Below are 10823 nucleotides of genomic sequence, written 5' to 3'. Positions count from 1 at the left end.
TTATTTTGTGTTCGGAATCTTTGTAAAAGATTACAATTTAAACAAGATTGTATCCAAAGCATTTTAATTATAGAGTCTACATGATATCATCACAGAAGCCAAAATCCATTCCACAAAAATAAAAAAAAGTACTTTACCTCTTAATTAAACAGTCAATTATCAAAGTAAGAAAACACATTTAGTTATTATTCTCTGACTTTCAGTTGGCATCTTCTTCAAGGCTCTGGACCGTTATAACTTGTTGAGTTGGATAATTGTATTAAAAAGACATCAATCACGAGCACCAGCAGCAGAAGTCTGCTTTGCTTAGCTCCAGGAGATCTGACTCCAGCTGCTCGCAGTCCTCTTGGAAGCGCTCGGTGAAGGACTGGATCAGACCGGACACGGAGCCCTCGTAGTCCAGCAGCTCCACTTCTTTGCCTGGGAGCCAAAACGAAGGAAGGTTCGAGTTAAAATGGTTATGAATGGTAACAAACTGAATACGATTTGTCTTTTCTAAAGCTTCCATTTGAGCAAAGTCTTCATAAATTCATGATAAACTGCAGCCCTCCATTATTTGACTGTTCTACCCTGCAACACTCTGCCAGGACTATTAATTCGATAAACAATAATTCATAATTCCTATGGAAGATCTAAACCCCAAGTTTTATTTCTCAAGTAAAGCTGTCATAAGTGAAGGATCAATTCAAAGAACCCACCGTTGACTCGTGTGTTGGCCTGGACGAACATTTTGCGAGCTTCTTTTCTCAAGAGAACGGTCTCTCGAAGACGCATGAAGTTGTGAGCGCCACTCTCTGAAACTGTGGAGTATTTTTCGTAGAGCGCCCGGCCACCGTCGACATCTGCCGTGGACTTGAGGATCTTTAAGATGAAGGGAGGGAAGATCAAAGTAGCTGCTATGGGTTGACTGAAAAGCTAGGTAGGGAGAGGAGTACCTGTAGTTTACAGAGGAAATTGTGGATGGCGAGCTTCCCCACAGTGCGGATCTTGCTTCGGTCTATTGTGATCCGGGCGTCAGGTTTTCCGTCCACCCCTTTGACCTCCTCCAGTCCCACCAGACCTTCGCCGGCCTCCAGCAGCACTCGCAGGATGACAAATCGAGCCTGCATGTGAGCCTGAAGAGACAAGTCACTCCGGTTACAGCAGCAAAGCATCACAGACGCTCCGTGATTTGAGACATTACATCTCAGATTACCTGTCTCCAGCTCTTGCTCTCAGGTGTGTAAAACTCCAGGCCCAGCAGTCCCGCTCTCACCATGCTGAGCCAATTTACATACACCACATCTTCTGCATCCTGGCCAGAATGTCCAAATATACTGGAACAAAAATCCAAATACAGTAGAGTTGACACCATTACTTTGAAGTTAAGTTATTATAAAAAAAAGTCGGGAAGTATTGGTACACAAAATGTGTACAGGCCTATAAAGAATTTTTAAGAATATTTTTTTTTTGTAAAGTCAAGTTCAATATAACCCTTTTTGGTTTTCTCAAAATGACATACAGGCTTCATACATCTCAAGTCCAATTCAACACTTTTTAATACCCTTTCAAATTAAAACTTACCCGACAATCGAGCTGAAAAAACCCACATGAATTACATGGGTTTTTGGACAAATTAACCATAATGATATTTATTTTAACATAAAACAAAAATGACTTTTTAGTCCAACAAAAAAAACTTTCCTCGATTGCCATCGTGCACACGGAAAATCGTGACTCCTACACATGTACAAATATTGGTTGGACATACAATTCTTATTGAATTTACATGTTGTCCAAAGCAAGCGTCTCTGTTTACGAGGTTAATGCATGAACCACATTCAAGTAAAACTGAGACGTGCATCTGCTGTGTAAATATTTTTTTATTATTAAATAAATGAATGTTACCAGACATTTTAAGATTTTAAACTTGCATAAAAATCACATTCAGGAATTTTTTATTTTAGACATTTTAATGCAAATAAAAGCCTCATTTTCATAGAAGTTTTAAGGTTCAGGTTTTAAGCCATTTTAAGGATCCGCAGCCACATTGACATACCTGACTACTTCCTTGTTGAGGCACAGGTAAAGTCCGACACACTCCGCACGACACTCCTCATAGGACGAGGCGATGGTCGAGAACTTACTGTCCCATGTCTCGCTGCCGTGGTACCAGCTGGACACCTGAGGGCAGACAAGGGTCACATGTGGATGTGTTTCAAGAGGGACGGATGGGCGAGCGAACTCACCGGCTCGCCGGTCTCTGGGTTGACGACTTTCTCTTTGTCAAAATTGAACTTCCCCTGGTCGTCCTGAGGAAGACAAGTAACACGTCAGGAAGAATTCCAGATACATATGCAGTCATAGTCTTTTTTTTTTTTTTAGGTTCGTTTCACTGACCTGGACGAACAACTTGCCGCTTCCATGCCCCAGCAGTTCATGAAGTCCAACCTGCACCTCAAATGAAGGACTCTTCCACTGGATGAACAGATCCTTGAGGAAAAACAAAGAGAACGTTCATCCCCGTTTCCACGCAGAGGACGGGGTTCTCTTGAAGCCTGACCTTGTCCTTCTCCTCCAGGAAGGTGAGCTTCTCTTTCTCTGTTGCGTACGCCACTGACAGCACGTTTCCCAACGACACGTTCTTGAAACCCTCGGACTGTCGGATGTCATCATCTACACAGAGAAGCACATGCAGTTATTTTTTTATGCGGGTCACGGCGTGAACCTGCACGCATGTTCCATCCTCACTCACAGTTTGGAATGTTGATTCCGGCTGGGATTCCACTTCCAGCAAAGGTCAGGACATCCAAGGATGTGAAGTCTGGTTTCAAAAACGTGTCCTTCTCAAACTCTCTTGGCCAGGGAAGCTCTGGAAGCAGCACCTCCGCTGAGCTTACCAGTTTAGCGAAGCGTTCACTCATGGCCTTGTTCACGACCGCCACAAAACCTTAATATATGACAGGCAGCATTAAGAACCACTCCAGAAGACTCCCTGGACCTTATCCTCACCTTCAAACTCTCCTCTGGATCCAAATGGGTCTCTATAGCTCTCAATGAAGCCAATGTAGCTGCAGGAGAAAGAAAGTGAATAAAGTGTGATACTTACATCAAGGTAAACTCACCTCTCAACTATTGGTCCCTTATCTTTGATCCAAAAGCGTGAGCCCTCTTTGTGGGCCTCCACTGAACCCAGTGAAAAGCTGCGTCTGTATTCCTCAATCATCCGCCGCTGGTTCTCGTTTGCTGCGTAGGCCTGAGTCGTTTCCAGAAAATAAGCTCAAACGGTCTTAGATCAAAAATCGAATCATGACATTCTCACCTGAGCCTTTTCCAGGTAAAAACAGACTTTCTCCATTATAGGGGCGTAATCGCCTCGTTTCACGACGAACTCCTTGTCTTCGAAAGTGAAGGTGCCACAGCAAGACTCACATTCGCCGTCGACTGCGCAGTCTGAGGACCAGAAGTTAATCCCCGTCACACAAGAGGACACCATCAAGTCTAACTCACCTTTCTTCACAGCTGAAGCCAGGCGCACCTCGTAGCAAGATTTAGCCCCGTTTTCCTTCTTGAAGAGGCGTGTGTTGTACGCCGACAGTTTCTAAAGGAGACATCGGATGACTCAGCAACAAAAGATCACAAAGAAACATCTACATCCATCCTGTCATGCTCACTGTGTAACACTAACTTTTGAGTCAAGGAACTTCTGAGTCAGCTCAGCATCGTCCAGGCCGCAGTTCCCTGAGAAATAAGTTGTGATTCCCTAACAATACAGAAGATCAGAAGGTTGTTTCCAGAAGGCATTTTTGGTATGAATTAATCTTTCTAAAATATCACCTTGTCGCCCAGTCCAAGCTGCTTCTGCTTGTCTTCCAGAGAGTAGATGAGACAAGAGCAGCCTTCCCATATGGCCTCCATCTCTGCAGGCTTCTCCTGGAAGGCCTTACTGGCCTTCACCAGAGCACCCATCTTGTCCTGGTTCACACAAATAGTTTAAATGATTTAGACTTTAAATTTAAAGTGCAGCATTTCATTGATGCTTCTTGAGATAATTCTAACCTTCGGTAGATTTGGGACAAATTTCGTGTCTCCGAATGACTTGTAGTTGCCCATGTTAGCATAGACTCCAGCTGCATACACCAGGAATGCCTGACGAGAACAAGTTAAAATTGAAATAAATATTTAATTAATTTCCTTTTTGAAGCCTCAACAGCAGTAGGTGATAAAAGTATGTACTTTGTATTCGTCAGCAGTCAGTCCAGCTGCTGTGGCGACTTGTTCTAACTCTGCAGGAGTTTGTTTCCTGAAAATCTTCTGGAGCATGACGAAGATGTTTGCGGACTCTGGTGACGTCTGCAGAAGCACAGCTAGGCCTCCATACCTGGGGCACGAGGAAAGACAGAAAGTCGGATGATCAAATTTCAATCTAAAATTTTAATTAAAAATATTCTTTTCAGTCAATTGTTTTACTAAAATATGACAAATTTATAATAGTTCAAGTAACACTGAAAGACAATATATTAAACATTATTTTGGAAAACAAGTAGAAAACGTGAAAATTAAAAAGATGATACATTTTTTAACAACATTCAATACACAGTTCCAGATGGCCGATGTAGAAATCTGAATCTGAAGGAAAACCACTTGGGCATTGCACAAATAAGCGATAAACTTTGTATGTACGTACCAGGCAGCGCGTGATAGGTAGTGGGCATACAACTTCTCCTGAGGGGAAAGTAAGCGAAATGCCTCAACACAGTCCAGCGCAGAAATCCCAATGCTGTTGGGTAGGTAGTACTGAGAGTCCACCATCTTTAGAGGCTGGAAAAGGGTCACAAAAAGAGGTTGACATTCTCAATACAAACAATTTTAATTTTACTTTCACAGAGGTAATGACAGAAAGCTATGGACAGAAAATTCAAATAAACTTTTAAGGCTATTTCATGATCATTCCTGGTCCATCTGGTGGTTTTCCTTCATGTACAAGCCTCAAACTAAAAGATAAGAGAACGTGTATTCCCTTTACTGAAGATTATCTATTAACTGAGGTCTGTAAATATGTAAGATCGAACTTTAAAATCTACGTATTGCAACATGAGCGCCTCATAAAAGTCTAATAAATCAAGCATACAACTTCTTCCTCTCCAATTAATATTTATTTATACATGGAATTATAATTAAAGTATTTAGGACATACCTAGAAATAAAGTATTTCGAACAAAGAAGGGATGAAAACGAATTTATTTAACGCTATAATAGAATCAATCAATTAATGTAATGTCCCCGTTAGCTCCATTTGCTAAAGCTAAAGCCGGTAGCTCAGTAGTCTCCATTCAGATATTTAAACTTGCTATCACAAAAAAAAACATGTGAAAAAACAACAGAAAACCATATCGTTTATGCGCTTGAACTTAATACAATGAAACGTATAATTTTAAATGAGGACCCAATTATTCAGTTACCTTGTTTAAACGACGTCAAATTGCAGTCTCACGCTGCTCCACTTCCTGTGTGTCGCATTAAGACCCGCCCCACGGCCAATAGGAATTCGTCAATTATGATTGACAAACTAATAGGCCAAAGAAGGAGACGGAGCGTCTGTACAAAAAACACTATGTTATGTTTTTGATTTCGAGGTTTCCTTTCAGTAATATACTACAAACCAGAAGCTTTACTCGATGGCTATTTACACCGATATATTTCATTTGGGCTTATTTTAATTGACTTTGTTTTATTCCCCCCCCCTTTGATTCAATGAAAACATTATTATTCATGTTGACATTTTAGTTTGGATTATTTTCTGTAGACGGTTTGGTTCCCCTAACTGTATTATAATAACAATAATAATAATAAAAAATAGATATGTTTTTATTTTTAAATATCATAATAATTATATGGCAACGATAACATTTAACGACAGGCGGCGCTACAGCTCACATGTCCTCACAAAAATAAGAAGTTGCTTCGCCGGCTTCCGGTTCTCCTCAACATGGCGGACCTGCGCAGCTCAGACCGCGGGTCGGACTCGGACTCGGAGTCCGACTCTGCGTCGGACAGGGATGCCCGTGACGCCGAGCCGATGGAGGTGGAGGACGGTGAATTGGAACCGGAGGATGTGCCCGTCAGTCGGTCCCTGAAGGAGCTGCTGCCGGTCAGTGTTACCGCGAGGCCTCGGTCAGACCGGGGGCTCGAGTGTGCGTCAGTAGCGAGGAACCGTGGTCAACGCTGGTCTAGTTCCACTCCTTTACTGCTTTAAATCCAGGCGGTTTCGTGACGCGCTCTACCGCTAAGAGAATTGTTGTTTTTCTAAAGTGTTGCTTTTTGCATTAACCTCTAAGAAAATGCAGCCACAAGTCACTGGAAAACACATTTTTTGTCTTCGGTCCTAAAAAGCACGAAACTTAATTCAAACGGTTCAAGGTCGTGTCGACCTAGAAACCGTTCAAAGCTTCATTATTCAGCCTTTTTTTTGTATAACATCTTGTAACGGCTTCTGACTTTAATGGGATGGAGCAACATGTAGTCACCACTGAACTGTACACACATGTGCTTCAACAACTTTTATTAATGCGTTACCGAAATGAAGGTCAGTTTCATGGGTTTAAGCTTATGAATATTGAACCGTTAGTCAGTGTGTTTGTTTTGACCTTACTGGAACTATACTCCCGATCATAAACATGTCTCTATTTATTAAGTAATCTGATCTTTTTAACCAATCTGTTCATCAGAATAACATGCTCCCATTAGTAAATGTGTGTCTGTACAAAGCTCTTTCCAAATGATTGTATGTCCTCCCATTTTGCCATGGCAGGTTATTAATGTTTATTGACGTCCAGTGGACCTGAAATCCTATTTAAAGAAAGCTCATACGAATGGTATTGTCACGCAGATAGAACTGATAACATGCTTGTAGCACTAGTACACCTCTACCTAAGTAATTTTTTTCATTTGCATTGTCTGTAAAATGAATATATATTAATTAGTATTTTGTTTGTGTTCATTTCCAGGACACAAGTCGCCGCTATGAGAATAAAGCTGGAGCGTTCATCACTGGAATTGACGTCAACTCAAAGGTACAGTCTTCAAAGATCTGACTGAAAGAAGCAAAACAAAAGTAAATTATTAAAAAAAAAAGATCTTTGTCTGGTTGGTTTACTTGTGAATCATTGCTTCAGGGTTGCCGTAAAATGGTTATCATAATCTTATTAATGATGAATTATTATGCATTACATATACATTATTGTATCTCTAAAAATACGAATGTTAAATCTTATGAATCTTTTGTTGCAGGAGGCCATAGAGAGGAAGGAAAAGAGAGCCAGGAGGTTCCACTTCCAGAGTGAAGAGAACGTCTCTCAAAGGAATGTTCTTCTAGATAAGGATGTCTTGAAGAAAGGTGAGCAATATTACATTTTAATTTTGACCTCAGAATGTCTCATTTACCTTCCCAATGCTCTGTAGAAATCCCCAAACTGCGGATGGAGGCGATCCTCATGTCTGGTGTAGACCAAATGAGCACACAAGATGTCTTCTCTTATTTTAAGGAGTATCCACCTGCACACATCGAGTGGATCGATGACACTACCTGTAAGTTGAATATGCAAAAGAGCCACAGAACGCACAAACATCTGATCAAAAATATGGATGTATTAGGTAATGTGGTCTGGCTGGACGATGACACGTGCATCAGAGCGCTCATCAACGGCAGCAGAATGCCGACTGCTGTCACTACAGAGGACGACAAGGAGCCAGCCAAAGGTCAGTGCTGCTCAAGTGTGTGAAATTCATATTGGGAGTTAAACCTTAATCTCTTAGCAGTTTCACGTGGTGAAGGGTCGGACAACGATGATGACAATGAGGAGGAGGAGGAAGGACAGGTGGACGAGGAGGAACCTACGAACTTACTTACGAAGAAGGACCATGAAGACAAAGGCAGCAACGACGAGACACCACTGGAGACAAAGTCGGAGTCGTCAGCGGTAAGTGTGATGAGGTAGAAAAGGTCATCTGAGGTCATGTTAAAAGTCGCACTCCTCACTCTCAGCATCATTCAGCTGCTTTTCTATATTGGGAAAACTATACTAACTTTACTGAAGTAATAATATTGTCTGATTACTGGATTGTGTGTGTGTCTCTCAGGGTGATGATTTGTCTCTGTCCGAGAGAGACTCGTTGCTGAGGAACGACATGCGACCTGCAATCAAGCCTTTTAAAGGGAACAAACTGTTCCTGCGCTTGGCAACACACGGTGAGACTTGCACACAAGTACATCAAGAGCATGAAATGACTCGCCTCGCAACATGTCACACACAAGCTCACACATACAAAATGATTTTGCATAAAAATTACTTATTAATGTAAATGATCTGGCAGTTCGCTATTTAAAAATATTGACTTGGAACGTTCCATTATCATTAGAATCCAATGCGTTTATTTTACTCGAGCGGAGATTAAGGTAATGCATTTTCAATTCTTCTTGCAAGGACAAAGGCAACCAATTAAAGTTCAAGATCTTAAAATTATTTTTGTTTACAGTACAAATATCTACAGTAATGTTGAGTAACTAACAGATATTGAAAATGTAATTGTTCTGGGGAAAAAAGCACTTACTCGGAACAAATTCAATATTACAATTCTACAGCCAGAAAAATAATTTATAATAATATAATGAAAATATGTTAAGGATATGTTGCTAAACTAAATGACCCATGATGTGGTTTGTCAGATGATAAAAAGGAGTTGGGGGCTGCCCGCCGCAGCCGCTACTACATGAAGTACGGGAACCCAAACTATGGCGGTATGAAGGGGATCCTCAGCAACTCGTGGTGAGTGTTTGACTATCTAACAGTGCAGGCACTAGACCTGATGATGGTCATGTGACCCATTGTTGGAAATGGCTAATTTCAGGAAGAGGCGTTATCACAATCGACGGATACAAAGGGACGTCATCAAGAGTAAGAAACCTCTGATCGGCGACAGCATGGGACACACACCACCCTACACACATCGCCACTCTGGTAAGGCACGCATGTAAACGGAGGTTAGGATGTTCAATTCCGTTGTTCTCCTCAGCCGACCTGGTCAACCTGCCAGAGGAGCCCATTAAAGAAGAGGAGGAGGAAGAGGAAGAGGAGAAAGAGGACGACGAGGACATGGATGAGGACCGAGTGGTGGAGTACAAAGACAAAGGCGCTCCCACGGCGGGGGTACGCGGCAGAGTGGGGCGCTCCCCGTCGCCGTGGTCCGAGTCAGACGAGATGGACTACGACCTCGAGTTAAAGATGATCTCCACACCGTCGCCCAAGAAGAGCAAGAAAATGACGATGTACGCCGACGAGGTGGAGGGAGAGATCAGAAACATCCGGTCAGTGCCCCCAGTGTGGTTATTTTCAGTCGCCTGTCAGTCTAACGGTGATGTTTTCCAGAAACCGGATCGGAGAGTCGACGTCTAGAAGCAAGAGCCCCCCAACTCCAAGCAAAGTGACGGATGTGAGACAGCTTTTGGAGGAGAAGAGACAGAGACCCCCGTCCAAGAGCGGTGCAAAGATGGGTATGTTTAGGAGGGAATGGTTTTCAGCAGGTGCCTCCTGTAACTGGAATGAAAGGGGATGTAGCGTGAGCTTATTCCTAAACTATTAAAAGGTGTAGATGTGGTTGTTCATGCTAAATGAATGTTGATTATACCTTTTTTTTTTTAAAGATGTGCGACAGCGTCTGGGAAAGAGGCAACGCTCTCCCTCCCCTTCTCCCTCTCCCTCTCCTTCCCCCTCCCCCTCTCCCACATCCCTGAGAGACAAACCTCCTTTTAAAGAACCTGTGAGAGATGTCCACAGCAGACTAGGTATAATTGTACAAGATAAATGTGAAACTTCCAAAGACAAAAAGACGGGTGAGTAAATTTGACCAATTGAATTTGACCTTCTGTTACATGGCTTTAAAAAAAAGTCCCTTGATTGTGCGTCCAGGTGGTCTTTGGAGTCGACTAGGCAGTGTGGAGAGGGACACCAGGGCCGGCAGTCAACCGTCTGAGGCTTTTCCGTCATCTCAAGACACGACTATAAGACGAAGCGTCCCAAATGAAGGCGACGAGGAAGATGATTCTACGTTGCAGAAAATGTGGGGAGTCATGATAAAGAAGAAGCAGCAGAGGCTCACGCACACACTTAAGAGACATGATGCACACTCGCTGAAAAAGAGCCGCCTGGACGACCTGCCGTCCCTCCAGATCGAGATCAGTCGAGACAGCAGCGACGACTCTGAGCCCTGAGTGCGATGCTGATCCAATTATGTATCAGTTAATTTAAAGACATGGGTTGCTATGGAACCAGGATTTAATGTCGACACCATTGAAGAGTGATACTGTAAAATATGGATTTTAAAGCAACTTTTTCTACCTTTTTTATTTTCAGGTCCTGGAACCTTTTTAGTTTCTTTTGCAATTACATCATAAAAACTGCTAAACACATTGTTGTCTTGATTGAAGCAAACATCTCAAACTACAAACGATAACAATACCAATCAAAAGCCATGGCCAGATTGTTGCCTGGAAACAGTCAACATGTTCTGCGATGGGATGACGTACATCTGAGGAAGAGCCACATATGGCAATAGGAGAATTTGAAACTTGAAAACGCAGTAGAACAGCACTTGCTTGAAAGTCTTGCTGCATAAGCTTCTTGCAACATTCACTTCACAAAAGTGGGTCTTGATAAGGAACATTTTCTTTTTCCTCTCCCTTTGAGCATCTGATGCATCTATTGTAAGGTGATAAAATGTCTTATTTAATTAAAGCTTTACTTAAGGGCCTTTTACAACACCTCAGTGTTGTCTGAAAAATTTGCGGA

The 10823-nt window shown here is 42.2% G+C and overlaps 2 protein-coding genes across 4 annotated transcripts; one reads left to right on the top strand and one right to left on the bottom strand.

The window, feature by feature from the left end:
• Positions 1-47: 47 nt before the first annotated feature.
• dpp3 (dipeptidyl-peptidase 3) lies at positions 48-5494 on the bottom strand. Its single transcript, XM_087808309.1, has 19 exons — positions 5442-5494; positions 4667-4800; positions 4216-4360; positions 4039-4128; positions 3817-3954; positions 3668-3742; positions 3490-3580; positions 3302-3432; positions 3105-3235; positions 2992-3050; positions 2735-2929; positions 2543-2655; positions 2380-2472; positions 2229-2291; positions 2039-2163; positions 1196-1316; positions 936-1115; positions 699-861; positions 48-420 (listed from the first exon to the last, which is right to left on the bottom strand). Exons 2-19 carry the CDS (start codon positions 4789-4791, stop codon positions 275-277), a joined length of 2184 nt encoding a protein of 727 aa, XP_087664435.1. The 5' UTR covers positions 4792-4800; positions 5442-5494; the 3' UTR covers positions 48-274.
• A 438-nt stretch (positions 5495-5932) lies between these two features.
• On the top strand, positions 5933-10442 carry ncbp3 (nuclear cap binding subunit 3). Of its 3 annotated transcripts, none has more exons than XM_087807847.1 (13): positions 5933-6130; positions 6987-7052; positions 7270-7375; positions 7441-7566; positions 7633-7737; positions 7813-7958; positions 8119-8227; positions 8705-8804; positions 8887-8996; positions 9052-9343; positions 9405-9529; positions 9680-9868; positions 9945-10442. In XM_087807847.1, the coding sequence occupies exons 1-13, from the start codon at positions 5969-5971 to the stop codon at positions 10244-10246; spliced, it is 1938 nt and encodes a 645-aa protein (XP_087663973.1). In that variant the 5' UTR covers positions 5933-5968; the 3' UTR covers positions 10247-10442. The 3 variants fall into 3 exon arrangements, with proteins under 3 accessions (XP_087663973.1, XP_087663972.1, XP_087663971.1); XM_087807846.1 differs by having other exon boundaries at positions 7798-7958; XM_087807845.1 differs by having other exon boundaries at positions 7795-7958.
• Positions 10443-10823: the final 381 nt, after the last annotated feature.

This window comes from Callionymus lyra, chromosome 14, assembly GCF_982586985.1.
Source record: "Callionymus lyra chromosome 14, fCalLyr1.hap1.1, whole genome shotgun sequence".
In the NCBI taxonomy this organism is placed as follows: domain Eukaryota; kingdom Metazoa; phylum Chordata; class Actinopteri; order Syngnathiformes; family Callionymidae; genus Callionymus; species Callionymus lyra.
This window is presented reverse-complemented; position numbering and strand designations above follow the sequence as displayed.